The 17,057-nt window shown below is 48.1% G+C and overlaps 4 protein-coding genes and 1 long non-coding RNA gene across 7 annotated transcripts; 3 read left to right on the plus strand and 2 right to left on the minus strand.

The window, feature by feature from the left end:
• The first annotated feature begins 399 nt into the window (after positions 1 to 399).
• On the plus strand, positions 400 to 4,810 carry rnf175 (ring finger protein 175). The gene is made up of 9 exons (XM_062384363.1): positions 400 to 539; positions 829 to 866; positions 1,330 to 1,471; positions 2,220 to 2,374; positions 2,467 to 2,574; positions 2,956 to 3,076; positions 3,160 to 3,293; positions 3,385 to 3,486; positions 3,709 to 4,810. The coding sequence occupies exons 1-9, from the start codon at positions 519 to 521 to the stop codon at positions 3,827 to 3,829; spliced, it is 942 nt and encodes a 313-aa protein (XP_062240347.1). The 5' UTR covers positions 400 to 518; the 3' UTR covers positions 3,830 to 4,810.
• On the minus strand, positions 4,569 to 8,806 carry LOC133950139 (toll-like receptor 2 type-2). 2 transcript variants are annotated; one of them, XM_062384360.1, is made up of 11 exons: positions 8,403 to 8,806; positions 7,975 to 8,131; positions 7,740 to 7,889; positions 7,246 to 7,452; positions 7,035 to 7,157; positions 6,667 to 6,817; positions 6,400 to 6,564; positions 6,111 to 6,290; positions 5,897 to 6,037; positions 5,319 to 5,827; positions 4,569 to 5,246 (listed from the first exon to the last, which is right to left on the minus strand). In XM_062384360.1, the coding sequence occupies exons 1-11, from the start codon at positions 8,659 to 8,661 to the stop codon at positions 4,832 to 4,834; spliced, it is 2,457 nt and encodes an 818-aa protein (XP_062240344.1). In that variant the 5' UTR covers positions 8,662 to 8,806; the 3' UTR covers positions 4,569 to 4,831. The 2 variants fall into 2 exon arrangements, with proteins under 2 accessions (XP_062240344.1, XP_062240343.1); XM_062384359.1 differs by having other exon boundaries at positions 6,400 to 6,817.
• A 606-nt stretch (positions 8,807 to 9,412) lies between these two features.
• On the plus strand, positions 9,413 to 12,195 carry LOC133950145 (ladderlectin-like). 2 transcript variants are annotated; one of them, XM_062384367.1, is made up of 6 exons: positions 9,413 to 10,388; positions 10,934 to 11,268; positions 11,379 to 11,488; positions 11,577 to 11,711; positions 11,864 to 11,972; positions 12,053 to 12,195. In XM_062384367.1, the coding sequence occupies exons 2-6, from the start codon at positions 10,980 to 10,982 to the stop codon at positions 12,118 to 12,120; spliced, it is 711 nt and encodes a 236-aa protein (XP_062240351.1). In that variant the 5' UTR covers positions 9,413 to 10,388; positions 10,934 to 10,979; the 3' UTR covers positions 12,121 to 12,195. The 2 variants fall into 2 exon arrangements, with proteins under 2 accessions (XP_062240351.1, XP_062240352.1); XM_062384368.1 differs by lacking the exon at positions 9,413 to 10,388 and having other exon boundaries at positions 10,830 to 11,268.
• Positions 11,592 to 12,725, minus strand: LOC133950147 (uncharacterized). Its single transcript, XR_009920231.1, has 3 exons — positions 12,396 to 12,725; positions 12,094 to 12,241; positions 11,592 to 11,708 (listed from the first exon to the last, which is right to left on the minus strand). It is a non-coding gene; the product is annotated as an uncharacterized LOC133950147 (long non-coding RNA).
• A 644-nt stretch (positions 12,726 to 13,369) lies between these two features.
• On the plus strand, positions 13,370 to 17,015 carry fgb (fibrinogen beta chain). The gene is made up of 13 exons (XM_062384361.1): positions 13,370 to 13,527; positions 13,625 to 13,657; positions 13,732 to 13,826; positions 14,047 to 14,149; positions 14,463 to 14,531; positions 14,602 to 14,716; positions 14,927 to 15,033; positions 15,109 to 15,223; positions 15,318 to 15,437; positions 15,523 to 15,645; positions 15,729 to 15,823; positions 15,989 to 16,179; positions 16,508 to 17,015. Exons 1-13 carry the CDS (start codon positions 13,447 to 13,449, stop codon positions 16,737 to 16,739), a joined length of 1,479 nt encoding a protein of 492 aa, XP_062240345.1. The 5' UTR covers positions 13,370 to 13,446; the 3' UTR covers positions 16,740 to 17,015.
• Positions 17,016 to 17,057: the final 42 nt, after the last annotated feature.

The raw sequence follows: 17,057 nt of genomic DNA on the forward strand, positions 1-17,057 counted from the left end.
GAGCTCCTTAAAATTGACAATGTAGTTTTCTTATTCAATCTTAATTTCTGTGGCAAATGATCTGACGTCTGAAGAATTCAGACCAAATAAAGATGGATGACAAGTCTCCACTTCCTTCGGCCGCCATCTTGAGCTGGTGACCAATCACCAGTCTTGGTTGTGATCATGAGTTTCACCCAGTTGTTTTAACGGGAAACAGATTAAAACCAAAGTAACAAGGACTGATTTGTTGGAACTTTTTTAATAGGTCATGATTTTCTTTTAAATGTATAAAGTTAATATGTATTGTGTAAGGAATAAACACTTCATATTTCTGTAACACTCATATTTATGAAAAGAAGCCGGTGTTACAGTTAAACTGGGAACCATGGCTACTGGGACACGGGCTACTTGTCTAACAACGCGGGGCTACGGAGCAGATGGTAACTGACCCTCCCGGGCCTCCGTAGCCGCAGTCACAGCTGTGCTAGCTGCTAGCTGCCGGGTAGCTAACAGCAGGAGCGGGTGAGAAGCTAGCAATGGCGGCGGTGATCCCCCAGGTAAGAACACCTGCGTTGATAAACCCGCCGTGTTCACTGCGGGGGGTTAAACGAGCTAAAGTGACGGTAACACGAGCCAACGTTGACGTGCCGAGCTAGCATGCTAACTAGCCTCGCTGTTAGCATGCTAGCTGTAAACGTGACACTCGAGCTGCTCCTGATTCACGGTGACGTTATAGACAGACACACACAGACGTGAGATCAGGTGTGTGCAGTTATTTTTTGTGTTGATGTCATTGAGCGGATAGCACGCGATGCTAACGCGGAGCTACTGCTTGTGTGATTCCAGGACGACCTGCTGAAGATGAGCCACAGAGAGAACTGGAGGTGAGCCCTATCTATAGATCTATACACAGATCTATACACAGATCTAAACACAGATCTAAACACAGCTCTAAACACAGCTCTAGTTATAGATCTATACACAGATCTGTATATGTATATACACGTGTTTCACCATCACTGGTTTTATGTGTCCAGAACAAACTCAATAAGGAATTCAAGTCAATATGCAGAGAACAAACCTGGAATTTTTGTATTTGGTAGAACGTGAAAATATCGACTTTATTCTCAAAATGCAAAAATCTCTATCTTCCTCTGATTCATTTTATCTTGCTCTTTGACACTACTACATAAATCTAAATCTGGACCTAACTTTGAGATTTGACTGCTCCCGGGTCTTGATATTACAACTTTATTCTTGAAATGCAAAAGGGATTTTGTTTAAATATCTGTTCCTAATACAAATATTAAGAAGTGTTTACATCTCTGTGCTCCTGCCCGGTTCCAGGGTCCAGCACGAGCGTCTGCACGTGAAGCACCGGGGCCACGAGGCCATGCATGCCGAGATGGTTCTGATCCTGGTGGCCACGCTGGTGGTGGCTCAGATCGTCCTGGTGCAGTGGAAGCAGCGGCACCACCGCTCGTACAACGTGAGCAGGCTGGGAGGGGCTCACCATGCTAACACACGTCGTCTGGGGAATCACTCGGATTTGATTCCTCCACATTAACCAGACACATACGTTACGTCACAATGAGACCCCATTGATGAAAACGGTCATTAGAGTTGCAGCTCTGCTTGTAAATATCAGTCGTCTAAAGCAGGGGTCTTTTCAGGACCCCCAAACTGGTGGCGAGATGGAGCAGGGACCCCCTACTATATATATTGTAAAAAAAAAAGCTACCCTGTTATTGTGCATTCAATACTAAACTATTCAAATATTACACAGTTTCATATATTCATGTTTTTAATTTAAACATGTGCAAGGTACAGGAAGGCCATGCCACTGCTTTTTATAAACATACATCATGTTTTTATTTTTAACATACATTTAGAAGAGACAGTGAATCTTCAAGCCACCTGTGGACACAACTTATCTAACCTTGGACGGGTGGAAGTGGTCAGGCAGAGGGTCATATCAGCCTCAAAATATATTGGAAGCATGTTAATGTGTATTGGTTGGAAAAAATTGTCTCAACCAAAAATTCCACGACCCCCATGCAGTACCTCCACGGAGCCCCTAGGGGTCGGGGACCCCCTGTTGAAGACCTCTGGTCTGAACGATTTCTCTGAGGAATCTGTGACAATGTTTGAAGAAAGTGGAAAAGAATCCTGATCCTCCTCCTTCCAGTTCACTGCTGAAGTATTTATAGAGAGTTAAATGTACGTGTCCTCCTCAGCTGGTGACCCTGGTCCAGATGTGGGTGGTGCCTCTTTACTTCACCATCAAACTGTACTGGTGGAGGTTCCTGTCCATGTGGGGCATGTTCTCCGTCATCACCAGCTACGTCATCTTCCGAGCCACTCGCAAGCCGCTGTCCTGCCGGACGCCGAGGTGAGCGGCGCTCGATGCGGGGGGCTCCTCCCGGTGATGCTCTCTTTGATTTGAGTCACTCTGGTGATTTACACCGACATGTTGTTTGTTAGGATGGTGTACAAGTGGTTCCTGTTGATCTACAAGCTGAGTTACGCGGTGGGCGTCCTGGGATACCTGGCCATCATGTTCACCATGTTCGGCTTCAACGTCTTCTTCAGGTCAGTCTGTTCTCACAAGTGACCACAGGAGGGCAGTGTGTGTGTGGGGGGGCATGTTATTTGTGCTCCTCAGGGGCTCAGCTTCAGTTCTAGTGCTGATTCAAACCTGCAATAAAACGTGCTTTAGATTTAACTCTGCCAGACGTCGGAGGCAAATCGTGGCCTGTTGCATTTATAGATTATGTGTCCAACATATCCCATGATTCATTGTGCTTATGTGACCAGCTGTTTTTAAAGAAGGCTGTTTTTTATCTGCTTGACCGAACAGTGGATACGATGGTACACTGTTAAAAAGACCATCTTTGTAATGTTTGTCTACCATGGTTGTGTTGCTTCAGTCACACACATTCCAGTAGAACGCTGTGGTGTGTCTGTGTGTAGGGTCAAGGCTGAGGACTCGATGGACGTGGGTGTCATCATGCTCTTCTACGGTCTCTACTACGGCGTCATGGGCAGAGACTTTGCTGAAATCTGCTCTGACTACATGGCTTCTACAATCGGGGTAAAAACTAGATTCTTCCTGAACATGTCCTCAAGCTTCCGGGCCTATCAGAACGTTAGCTCATCAGAACTGTGTGTGTCCAGTACTACAACAAGGGAGGCATGCCCAGCCGGAGCCTGACCAGTGACATCTGTGCGGTGTGCGGCCAGCGGATCCTGGTGGACGTGGAGGAGGAGGGGCTTATCGAGGACACCTACCAGCTCTCCTGTGGACACATGTATCCTGTGGCTCAGCCGTTTGTCTATGGGACAACAGTCGTCTTTGCACCAGACACATTCTAGATCTTCTGCCTTAACGTGCTCCTCCAGATTCCACGAATTCTGCATCCGCGGCTGGTGCATTGTGGGTAAGAAGCAGACGTGCCCGTACTGCCACGAGAAGGTCGACATGAAGAGGATGATGAACAACCCGTATCCTTTTTGTTCTGGTCCCTGTGGCTGATGGGAATTATTCCATAAACTGCTCACAATATACTGAGCTCATTAATCTGACTCCACCTTAAATTTCAGTCTTTGGTAATAGATGTTAAAATATGACTCCGAATATTAACTCGAAAGGAAAATACATTTGTCTTATCATCTGATCTCCTCTCGTCTCCCCGAGCTCTTTCCTGAATGTCCGTCTCCTTCCAGCTGGGACAAGACCCACGTCCTCTACGGGCAGCTGCTGGACTGGCTCCGGTACCTGGTGGCCTGGCAGCCCATCATCATCGGAATAGTCCACGGGATCACCTTCACACTAGGCCTCGAGTAGAGCCCTGAGGAGCAGCCCTGTTACGTCTGGATCCAAGTGCCACTATCGAACTCTCCAAGTCGAAGTGACTCGGCTTTTTCTTTTTCCTGTTACACATTCTTTGACTGACCGCTTGTAGAGGGACCCCTGGTGGCCGGGGTTTGCGAGCGTAGGAGCGTTTGCTGCCGACCTGATCATGTATTCAAGCAAAGATCCAGTTTTCCAAATTTTCAACAAAGTCTCTCATAGTTTGGAATTTCTGGAATACGTTGCTTCATCTTAGTTTTTTTAGATCACCTTTATTTTGTGCCATGAATGAGTTTTTTGATTTGCACTCCGCCTGGTTCCTTCGACGCCACGAACAAGCTCCTGCTCAGCTCTTTGCACTTTGATTTCAAACAGTTGTGGTTCACATGAAACCTGTTTACATTTCATCTAAGTTTTATTTATAAGTGAACTTTTATTTGAAACCTCTGTCTCATTATCTGTTATTGTGCCTGAAGTTGATGAAAAGTGTTAAACTTATTGTAGCAGTCGGGGTGAATAAGTCTTTGTAGGTTTGTGTAGAAGAAAGTAAAACACATCCGCTCGAGGATCAGTCATCACAGTTTACACACTTTGAATATTACTGATCCTTGAAAGGTTTTATTATCCGTCTTTCTGCCACATGAACTCTGCTGCTGATAATTTGTATTTATTAAATATTTGAAATGAACCACAACAAAGTGCTGAAGTTGTTCAGAGATGAAAAATGTTTCAGTTTAGTCAAACACAAACTTTATTGCTCCCAACGCTTTCTCATAGTTTGGGAGTTTTGTCAGTTACAGAAGCTTCAACGTTCAAACCCACTTTGTTTCTGTACATGATTTTAAATGGACAAAAGTTTTTGACATCAATTGACTCTTAATAATTCTTAATGACAATTGAAAAACATGTTTTTTAAAAATGTTTGCAAATGTATTTAAAAGAAGGTATTAAAGATCTCTGGACATTTTCCTGTGACTGATTTGAATGTGGTCTTTCTCACTCGTCCTCCTCTCCATCTCCCTTCAAAGCGTTTCGGAGGCTCCTCCAGAACTCCGCCCGGCTCTCCTCCTCCTGAGGCCACTCCAGGTACGTGGTGGAGCTCATGAGTTTGCGCAGTTTGCAGAAGCGTTTGGGGACGTTGTCCTTGGACAGCGGCTCCAGCAGGACCAAGATGGCCGGCTCGCCCCTGGCGTCCTCATCGAAGAGCCAGAAATGGGAGAAGTCCAGTTCGTAGCGGCACCAGTCAGACTGGACGAAGTTCTGGGAGAGAATGAAGACAGTCCGCCGGCTGCGCTCAATGGCGCTCATGATGTTGTCCATGATCCAGTGTCCAGGAAGGAAGTCCCGCTTGTGGAGGCAGAGGCTCAGCGGCCGAGGGGCTCTGCGATTCTCCGAGTCTCCATCGCTCTCCCTGTGAGAAACAAGAAGGAAGAGATTTGAACCAGATCCTGTGGAGCGATGAACCAGAGAAGAACTAACTCACCGTGGCTCCTCCAGCTCCGGCACCAGGAAGGTCTCCACCCAGCCGGCATCCTTTTCACTGTAGGAAACAAAGGCATCAAAGGCAAGCAGCGCCTCTGATCCGGCTCCATCTCTCAGTCGCCGGCGGCGCCGGGAGCTGTGCTTGGCCCTCAGCCACGCCCACATCATCCTGAGGTACCAGAGGGCGTGGAGGCGCCACAGCAGGATGCACACCAGAATCCCCAAGAACAACGCTACGCCACAGCTCAGGGACACGAACAGAACCCGATGGCACATGGCGATGGAGAGATTAACCCGACCCACTGGTTCCCCCTGCAGGTAGAAGGGAGAGTCGCAGACGTAGCTCTCCGCTCCGTCTGTTAAACGCACAACTTCATCCCCTTGAATGCTCGACTGGAAGAAGGCCACGAAGTCACAGGTGCAGACGAACTTGTTCTGACCGGCCTGGAGGTTCTGGAGCCGCCGGTACGACTGGAGGTCCGAGCGGTGGAACATGTTCAAGGTGTTCGACTGTGGAAGAACAAGAGGTCACGACAAAGACGCCTGGAAGCGGAGACATGAGATGAGATAGTTCTCTACCTGCACTGTCAGAGTTCTGAGGTTGGGGAACGAGCCTCCAGGGGGCAGCCTCAGAAACTTGTTCCCTGAAAGGTGGAGCTCTCTCAGGACCGGCAGGGCCACAGTGAAGCCTTGGAGATCGTTGTTACTCAGATCCAGCACCTGGACACGAGACGCGACAAGTTACACATGTTTTCATTTTGATGCTGCCCCGTCTGCTACACCCGCTCAGTACCTCCAGAGTCGTGGGCAGACAAGGGGTGGTGCTGGTGAGTTTAGCCCCAGAGATGTTGAGGTATCGCAGGGTGGAGGGCCAGGAGCAGGCCCTGGGCATGGAGCTGTAGCGGGTCCTGCTGATGTCCAGGTGGGTCAGTTTGTGGAGCTTCTCCACCAGTCGACTCAACGTAGACAAACACTGAGCGGGGGGGGGGGGGCAGAGGTCATTTGAAGAACTCAGCATGACGGGTGAAGTTCAAACAAGACGCCACATATGCTTCAATCCTCTGTTAAGTTGGTGAAAGCACCTTAAGAGCATTTCCACTGATGTTTAGAACCCGGAGGTCCTTCATGGTCCCGTTCCCGTCGCACAGCGTCTCCACCAGCGTCAGGTCGGTCAGCAGGTTGTCAGTCAGGTCCAGGTACTGCAGGTTCCACAGGAGCCCGGTGGTGGCGCAGGGAATCACAAAAATCTGAGGGTGAAGGTCAAACCTCAATGAAGGAGCAAAGTGACGAGCAGGTTCATCACATCGGAAACAGTCCCTGATCGTAAACAAGCTGGCTGACGCCTCTACCCGGGAGTTGATGACCGACACCATCCTGGGGAACTGCAGCAGGAACTTCAGCTGCAGGAAGGAGACGAACTTGAAGACGTCCAGAACCACAACGTTCCTCACCACCAGCTGGTCCATGCTGGAGGTGTCGACCCAGCTCGCGGTCTCCCACCTGAGGACGGCAGAGAACAACGAAGTGTCGACAGTCAAACCTTTTTGTTCCTCATGCAAACTTCAAAGCGGCTCTTAAAATAATGAACAAGTTCGTTTTTATGTGAGAATAAAAACTATATCCACACTTTTTGAATATGTCTTTACATTAAAGCTGAACAGTTTGGTTCAGGAGAACTGCTGAGCCTGTTCCATGAATGAACCTTTTCTTTTCCCACCTGCCCTCGCCGGTCAGCGTGACGCCTTCCATGGATAAGATGGTGACCGGCACTCCGTCTAACACCTCCAGCACGCCGACGATGGCCTCATCGGAGATGGAGATGTTCCTGAAGGTCAGGGACCTGAGCGGTGACACCAGAGGAGAGAGAGCAGTCGATTTACAGCGTCACAGTTTGTGTTGAGAAGCTTGTGTTCAGCCTGTGGCCCCACCTGACCCTCCTGCTGGCCGCCGCCCTGAGCGGCTGAACGGACCCATTCCCTCTCAGGTGCAGGTCCTCCAGCTCCAGGGGCGTCTCCGGGTCCGACACGTCAGCGAGCACGGCCGAGGCCAACGCCACGTCGGTCAGAAAGGGTCCATGGAGGCTCAGAGTGACGCGACCCAGGGGCCAGACGTCCGCTAGAGCCCCGGACTCGTACCTGCAGCCGAGTAGGAAACTGTGCTTTAACTCATCTTCACCATAAATCATGAATCATCAACAAATCCAAAGAAAAGCACGGAGCAGACACAGAGCATCAAATGTGGATTCATCTGAAATATAAATTCAATCAATAAACTTCAGGACAAGTTCCAGCTTTTTTCTTTCTCCCGTGGAAATAAAGAGGAATTCAGTCTGTAGTCGAAAATATAAAAACTGAATGAAGTGTTAATGTGATGATTATAAGTAAAACATCTTCCATTAAGTGTTTTAAAGATGGAGAGGAACCTGCTCAGGTTGTTGGCGTGAACGGTGAGCGTCTCCAGCTCGGTGACCCCTGACAGGGCGGCCATCTTTATCTCCTCCAGAGCCGGACCTCCGAACGCCAGCCTCCTCAGCCGCACCAGCCCGTGGAACTCGGGACTCGAACCCACGCACCTGGAGGAGAGCGGAGGACACTGCGTCACGCGGCCACAGGCATGGGGACAGAAGCTGGGACGTGTGAGGCCTTCTCCTGCCTCACCTGTAGGGGTTGTGGAGCAGGTTGAGCTGCAGCAGCGCCCCCAGCTGGTCGAACCACGCCGGGTTGAGGGACGTCAGCTGATTGTGAGACAGGTCCAGCTCCTCCAGACTCCACAGGGAATCGAACGCTGCCGGGTGGATCACAGACACTCGGTTTCCTGCAGTGACGGAAGGTAGAGAAGAAAACCAGGAAACCATCTGAGGTGAGGCTCGGAGCAGACGAGGCAGAGAAGACGTGGATTCACGTTGATTCTGGATTTAACGTCTGAACGTCTGAGCTCGTTAACCCGTTTATGATTCAACTGTAAAATATTAAAACTTGTCTCGTTGGTTCGATACAAACATCTGAAGAACCAGTGACCAGGAGTATGGACTTTATATTAATACACTTTATGATCTTCATATCTGGTTTGAGTCAGGTGTTGTTACCATGGAGACTCAGGGCCGTCAGGCGCACGTGTCCCGTCAGGTCGTCCTCGGTTACCATGGTGATGTTGTTAAAGGACAGGTCCAGAGTGAGAGCCCGGCCTGTTACCATGGGAACGTGGGTGAAGCCCCCCCGGGAGCAGTCACAGGAGAGATGGAGGTCACAGCTCCGGCAGGTCGGCCTCTCGGGGTTTGAACTTTGACCCCGGCACAGGGAGAGGAAGAGGAGGAGGAGGAGGAGGAGGAGCATCTGCTGTCCCATGCTGAGGAAAGAAAAAGGGGAGGGGCTCAGGAACCGGAACGTTATCAAAGAGGAAGTCGTCAACCTTTGATTGACACTTCAGATTGTTGACGTGGAACTCTCCCAGTTCGTGAAACTGGTGTCAGTGTGTCCACTCTTCACCATCGGTCCCACAGGCCCTTCACAGACATCAACGTGATTCAGTTTCAAAGAGCATTCAGTCTTCTCATGATCCTCAGTCAGAAATATACAGATATATAGAAACCTGAAGAAGCTCAGGGACAGAGGTGTGACCGAGCACATCCACAAAATCACATCGTCACAAAATCACATCATCACAAAATCACATCATCACAAAATCACATCATCACAAAATCACATCATCACAAAATCACATCATCACAAAATCACATCATCACAAAATCACATCATCACAAAATCCCATCATCACAAAATCAAATCATCACAAAATCACATCATCACAAAATCACATCATCACAAAATCCCATCATCACAAAATCACATCATCACAAAATCACATCATCACAAAATCACATCATCACAAAATCCCATCATCACAACCTGGAGGAGAACAGCTCTGCTGAGTTCCACCTGCTGTCCTCAGCGTCAGTCGGCCTCTTACCTTCACGGCTGCGATGAGAGGATTCAAACTGACAGAGAGTTGAAGCTGTTTCCAGAGGAAGTGAGATCTCGGCTGAAAAGAGGTAGTGAGCGTGAATATTAACTGAGCGTGACTCGTTTAACAGCTTTAGTAAACAATGAAATATTAAAATGATCTGATCTTTAAAACGCTGCTTGTGTTACATTATACTGTCACCAGTGTATGAACCGGACTGGGACCAGTATGTCTTCTGCTCGTGCTCTTTGTCCTCGTCATAAAGACTCGTCTGGTAAACAGCTGCTCAGATTTGCTTTTGGACCGAGAGCAGCAGAGGAGAAAGAAGAGATGACAGGTTTCCTCCGTCTTGATACTGCTGCAGGACAGAATCATTAAAACACTCAGATTATCATCTTCATCTCCCTGTGAGTGGCTCAGTGTCTCAGACTGGCTCTGATCTCAGATAAGCAGGACGCTGCCTCATGAACCTGAGAGGGCCGAGGTCAAAGATCAGAGACAAAAGCTCTGACCTCAGATGAACTGTCTGGAAAGTCTGGAGCAGAAATCAGTCTCTGAGGTACGAGGTGAACTTCAGCTCAGCTGTTCAACCTGTTGTTTGAGGAGAGAAACAGGAAGTTAAAGTGAAAACAAATTCTGATGCAACACGCTTTTCTCACGACATTTAATCTCGACCGACTCAAGAGGTTCCGTCCTGGAGAATCTGAATTTGTGAGGTTTTAAATGAGATCCAGTGGTTTTGCAGCTGGTGTTGTTGTGGATGTGAACATATGATCCAGACAGTGTCAGTGATCCAAGCGTCTGTAACCCAGATCAGCACAAAACACGTCTGTACAGGACGAGTAACTTTAGACCAGAATACACCGAATTTCTGTCTTTTCTATATTTCTTTTGATGCTAAAGTTACAGGAAACTTGAAACAAGCGGATCTTCTGGGAAACGGGACAAAGAGACGTCGTGAACAAAGAGGAAGAACCGATGTAAACTAAAACTTATCGTGATTACACTCGTCCGCGGGTTCAGGATAAATACAGGAGGATGAACCCAGTCAGTGTCGGAGGTGAAGTTCTGAGTCTCTACAGAATAAAAGACTTCCTACAGCTGCTCCTTGGTGAGTCCATATTAATCTATTTCAATCCATCAGATCTTTTTCTCCAAGCAGATATGTTATTGTGATTTTATTATAATCGTACAAAACATAATTGAGTTTGATTTAAATGAGTTTCATCAGTTATGTAAGTGCACAGGATTAAACTGTCAATTTACCTGATTGACCTTCTAGATGATTTCAAACCTTAGTGACACAACACGTGTCCTTCATACTCTCGTGTACTTTCTACACTCTTCTATATTAATATGACGTGAACTCTTTAATCTGAATATTTATTAGTTTTACTGCTTTTAATGTGACAGGTTTTTCAGATCTCTTTGAACGTGTGAGAGTTAATGTTTTTACCTTATTTTTCTAGATGATTAAATGAACTGAAATCAAACTTTGTGAAATAATGAATCTCTCCTGGTAGGAGTTGAGTCAAAGTATTATTATTTTATTAATTATTAGTAACTAAAACCTGTGATTATTGAGTTGATTAACGAGGTTCCTGTTTGTCATGGATCAGGTTGTTCACCTCTTTGTCTCCTGTGTTTTATTAATAGCCCAGACTCCCTCTTCATCGTCGCCCTCGTCTTCATCAGCAGCACGATGAAGGTGCTCAGTGTGTGTCTCACCCTCTGTCACCTTTTGACCCCGACTCGCTCCGTCCCGCTCAACTCCAGCTCCCCGGCGCTCAAGTCCCCGGGCCTCTGTGAGTACGAGAGGATGCAGTGCTCCGGCCTCCTGGGCTCCTTCTGCCCCCAGTGCGACGCCAATGGGAACTTCCTCCCACAGCAGTGCTGGGGCTCCACTGGGTTCTGCTGGTGTGTGAACGTCTTCACCGGGGTGGAGGTACCGGGCACCCAGACGGGCCCGGGGGTGGACCCTGCAGACTGTGGTGAGATGGGATGTACACATAGAGCTCTAGATCAAATCTATCAAATACAAACCTGAATCTAAACGTGGATCCTACTTAACATCTGATCACATGTGCTGCTGGTCCCTCAGGCTCCGGGTTCTCCTGCCCCCCCGGCTGGAGCCACTACACCGGCTGGAACCCCGTCACAGAGCGGTGTTTCAAATTCATCGACACCTCGAAGATGTGGGTTGAAGCTGAGGTGAGGAGAAGAGGAGGGTGTAGAAGGGTCTAGCGCCCCTGGAGGTCACACTGTTCACATCCTGGTCTTCTTCTGGTGTCTCCTCCAGATCTACTGTCAGTTTGAAGGAGCCAACCTGGCGTCCATCCACAGCCCCGAGGAGAACACCTTCGTCATGTCTCTGACCCGAGGACACACCCACCACTTCCCCCCCACCTGGATCGGGGGCGTGGCTCCCGTACTGGTATGGAAATGCTTTGGATTACACATACACACATTGTCTGTATTAATCAGATCACCTGACATGATGTCCTGAGGGAGGATTTACACGTCATCGAAATCCTGCAGCTATACAATTTATTTGTGTGTTTGGTATTTGTGTGTTTCCACCCACAGCCCGGTCACTGGTTGTGGGTTGACGGCTCCAAGTTTGAGTACGAGAACTGGTTCAACCACCACGACAACAATAACCCCAACCAGACCTGCCTGAAGATGAACTACGGATGTAATGAGTTATACGCACACTGGTCTTTATATAACCTCGCTGATGGTCTTTCTATTCAAACTGGTTTTCTTTCTTTGCAGACGACTTCAAGTGGATCTCCAACTCGTGCTCAGCTTCTTACCCGTTTGTTTGTTCCAAGTCAGTCTGAACTCAGTCGTCCAATCAGGCTCCTTGGTGACATGAAAGGTCGATTTTATATAAACACAGTTTCTATAGGTTCCTTCTCTTTGCTCGGATCTTTCACTTGTGGCGTATCCAGCTTCTAAGATCTGTAGAGTTAGAATCATCACATCATTATAAAAATAAACATTTGCATAACATTGGACTGTGATGGTGAAAGTTTGTGTCACAAAACCAAAGATGAACGTGTGAAGCAACATGAATAATCGATGGAGGAATATTTGACTGAAGGATATTTCTTACAATAGAAATCGTCTGAAACCTCAAACTCTGGAAAGGTTTATGGTTTATATGAAATCAGGTCCAAGCTCAACTTTGTACCATTTCAGGTTATTCCTCTGGCCTGAACTTAGTGTGTGTGTGGGGGGGTCTACAACCTTTGACCAGGACTCTGTTTACACATATTGATTCTTTTAAATGTGAACAGATGGAAAAGATTTGTGTCACAAGTCAAACCAGAAAAGTTTGTTAATGAAAGTTTAACACAATGGTTCAATAAGGAGAAGGTGACACTTCACTGTGAACCTACGTTGTTCTAATGGGGTTAGAACTGTTACCCTGGTGGTGCTGATCACACACTGGTTTTGGTTTATTGGTATAAATGCACAGTGTGTGTGTGTGTGTGTGTGTGTGTGTGTGTGTGTCTGTGTGTGTGTGTGTTGCGGCCTGTGATGTCGTAACTCCACCTTCTGGACTCAAACAAACATCAGTGGCTTCAGCGCTCTAACTTCCCAGAAGTGACTCACTGCTGCCCGATGTCAAACAAACACACAACACACACAACTCTCTGATCCAGTCGGGGTTCAAACCATTTACCAATGAATTCAGGTTCGGTTTGAGCAGCCTCAAGTTTATATGTTCAAAACTCAGGACTTTACTGTCCTCATATATATAATTCATATAAATATAAACTGGGAGAGGCTTCTCTCTCCCAGATGTCAGTGTATAGGACGATGGAGCTGTGTGGATAGTGGAAGCTTCAGTTATTAAACTGTTATTAAGATTTTATCTAGATTAAAATGTTGTTTCCTTTGACTTCATGAATTTGACCTGATCTAAGTTTTATCTCTGGAAGAAACCAAACTGTTGAAGTTCTGTTCAGTAACTGGGACCTGTCAGGAAGCGTGTTCGTCCCTTTGCCCTTTTGTTCCTCATGAGTCTGTGACTCAGTCAACTGACCCCAGTCACTGACCTCCGCTGATCAACAAGTGGGACGTCCACCGAGAGAAGAGGATAAAAGCCCGGGGACATCAGGTCCCGGGGACAGTGAGATCAGAGGAGCTTGAGGACAGAGATGAAGACGCTGCTGCTGCTGTGCCTGTGCCTGGGCGTGAACCGGGCTCAGGACGACCTGGACTTTGACGAGTACGACTTGGTGAGTTCACGTCTCTGATAGAACATCTGGCTGAACATCTGAGACCTTCATCAAACCTCTGAGGGCCAACAGACACTTTGTCTTCTGTCTCCCACAGGAAGCCACCATCTCACCGGCGGCGAACGGAACCGTACGTACAGACTCTGGATCACGTGTTCTCTGTAGTTTGAGGTTTTGATTATCTGTGTCTGTGTCGTCTCTCAGGGAGTAGACGCTCGAGGTCACCGCCCACTCACGAAGGGGAGGGATGTGTACACCAGCAGCCGATATGTCCCGCCCCCTATCAGCGGCGGCGGCAGGTAGGTTCACACTGACTGATGAATGAAACGTGGCGTGATGTTACACAACTAGCAGCGATATATACTGCTACATACAACTTCATCAACAACTGTACAGAGACTGGATGTGAACTGGGATGACAAGCAGCAGCCGGCCACTAGGGGGCAGTGACAACAGATTATTATGAGGTATTTCATAAAGGATGAAAATGGCCGAACACGGACTCTGTGTGTCACTCAGGTACCGCGGCCGCCCGACGCCTGCTCCCGTGGGACGGGCCCAGCTGCAGGAGAAGGAGGCGCAGCCGGAAGCCGGAGGATGTATCCACGCTGCGGATGATATGGTACGACCGCTCACCCCCCGTGTCATGTTTGATTCTGTCAACTGCAGGGACGGTTCAAACGGATTCATGTCCACGAGGGAAAATCACGAACTGAAGCTTTGACACCTTTTTATTCAGATCCATCGTTTTTATTTTATTACTTTATTTTACAAACTCTATATTTCTTGTCATAGTTCAACATTTTTTAGTTGAAGAGACCGTTGACAGATTTTATTCATATAAAAGCACAACCGCAAAACTATCACAGTAATGACTAACCCAACATGATTGACACCTGGAGACGATGTGCTGAACTTCTGTTTTTGTCCACCAGGGGGTTTTGTGTCCCACCGGCTGCGAACTGAAGACGACGCTGCTGAAGCAAGAGAGAAACGTCAAGATGGTAAAGATCTGCCTGCACTGATCCACCTGGGCTGGTCTCTGTGGTCTCATCTTTACGATCCTGTTTACAGAGCATCAACGAGCTGAAGCCTCTCGTGGACGAGTTGTCCAGATCGTCCAACACCATCTACAACTACGTCACCAGCATGTCCACGTCTCTGAGGGAGAGACAGAGAGTCGTGAACGGTGAGAAGACACAAGAACCTGTGAACTCCATCATGAAGACACATCTTCAACAACAACTTCATGACATAAGAATAAACATACGGTCATTTTACATATGTGGATTATTCATTCAAGTGTTTAGACCACAGGCTGTAACTTGGAGGCTTCACTCGAACTCTACAGTAAACACACAAAGTGCCGTCTGTGTGTGAACACTGGTTCTCTCCTCAGACAACAGCCGGGTGGTGGGGGAGTTCACGGATCGAGTGGAGGACCAACACGCCTACATCAAGGAGACGGTGGACACGGTGTTTCCGTCCAACATCCGAGTCCTGCAGGTACGAGGAAACAAACGCACACAAGTTGACAACAGTCACGACACTCTGACTGAACGTGTTGTGTTGTGGTCGCAGGGCGTCCTCGACAAGGTGCGGCTGAAAATCCAGAAGCTGGAAAAAGCCATCCAGACCCAGAGGGAGTTGTGTGTAGAGCCCTGCAAGACCAAGTGTCCCATACCTGTGGTGTCTGGTAAGGGTTCATCCTCTGGAGATCAGGAGCTATCTATAATATAAATGTCAGTTATGGATTAAGTGATTCACAATAACATTGAAATGCTCTTCAGGTAAAGAGTGTGAGGACATCTTCCGTCGTGGAGGACGAGACTCTCAGATGTACCTGATCCAGCCCGACGCCTTCTTCCCCCCCTACAAGGTCTTCTGTGACCAGACGACACAGAAAGGAGGTGAGGACATCACCTCAACCTCCTGGGACACTGAACCTCTCCTCCCTTCTCTAACCGTTGGGCTCTGTGTTCTTCACTCCTCCAGGATGGCTCCTCATCCAGAGCCGGCTCGACGGCAGCGTGGACTTCGGCCGGCGCTGGGACGAATATCGCCGCGGGTTCGGAAACACCGCGTTCGATGTCGGGAAAGGTCACTGCCAGACGCCGGGTAAGAGACGGAGAACCGCCTCATCATCCAAGACCTCTGGATGTAGCTCTACTCAGCTCATCCACCCGTTTGTCCTGTGACAGGTGAATTCTGGCTCGGAAACGACCGCATCAGTCAGCTGACCAAGACCGGCCCCACTGAGGTCCTCATCGAGATGCAGGACTGGACGGGAGACAAGGTGCGTCCCTCACAAACTGGACGTCTCAGCTTTGGTTCGAGAGACGAAGGAAATGTCCTCTGTCCTCTATTGTTCACTTGGTTCATCAGAAAGAAACAACGGTTCCGTCAGAATCTTTGTTATTGATAAAAAACATTCTATTTCAACTGTTTGGATTGAATTCAGGTCCACGCCCAGTACCGCCAGTTCACCATCCAATCAGAGACCTCCAACTACGTGATGGCAGTTGATGGTTACTCTGGAAACGCCGGCAACTGTTTCCTGGAGGGTTCCCTGCAGCTGTTTGGTGAAAACCGCACAATGACCATACACAACGGGATGATGTTCAGCACGTACGACCGAGACAACGACAACTGGTGAGTCGCACAAGAACAACATGGCGGCCTCGGGGGCGGGGGGGGGGTCAATATGACTAAATGACTAAAGGTCTCAATGTTCTACACTGAGGTTTTAATTCATGACGACAACTGGTGAGTCGCACAAGAACAACATGGCGGCCTCGGGGGCGGGGGGGGGGGTCAATATGAATAAATGACTAAAGGTCTCAATGTTCTACACTGAGGTTTTAATTCATGGAGCAGGTTTTTGTGATTATTGTTTATAGAAAATTACACAAAGAAAGAATTCCACTTTGTTCTGTAAACGTCAGTAACTGAACTTCCTGGTCTGGTCGGTGTGAACCAGGATTCCCGGGGATCCGTCCAAGCAGTGCTCGAGGGAGGACGGAGGCGGATGGTGGTACAACCGCTGCCACTCGGCCAATCCCAACGGCCGATACTACATAGGTGGAGCCTACACGAAGGAAATGGCCAAGCACGGCACAGACGATGGGATGGTGTGGATGAACTGGAAGGGGAGCTGGTATTCACTGAAGACCATCAGCATGAAGATCCGGCCCTACTTCGCCTCCAGTTAAACGTGTCGCAGGAAGTCGTCACACGTGACTCACACAGGCGCCAAGTGAAGAGCCAATGAGATCCTGTGTCTACGGTGACACACACATTAGTCCGGAAAGCTTGTACGAAGAAAATAAAATGTTAGTTTGAGCTAAAAAAAAAAAACACGGACAAATGAAGCAAATGTTAAAGATACGAAGAGAACGATAAATGTGCTGTGTCATGTTTGGTGTGATGTCATCAGTGAGGACGACTTGATCTGTCCGACGCTACACAATAAAAAACTGGAGAACAAACTTTGTCTGTTTTACTCCACATCAGGTCTCAGTTCATCAAAC

The sequence above is a fragment of the Platichthys flesus genome, chromosome 24, assembly GCF_949316205.1.
Source record: "Platichthys flesus chromosome 24, fPlaFle2.1, whole genome shotgun sequence".
In the NCBI taxonomy this organism is placed as follows: domain Eukaryota; kingdom Metazoa; phylum Chordata; class Actinopteri; order Pleuronectiformes; family Pleuronectidae; genus Platichthys; species Platichthys flesus.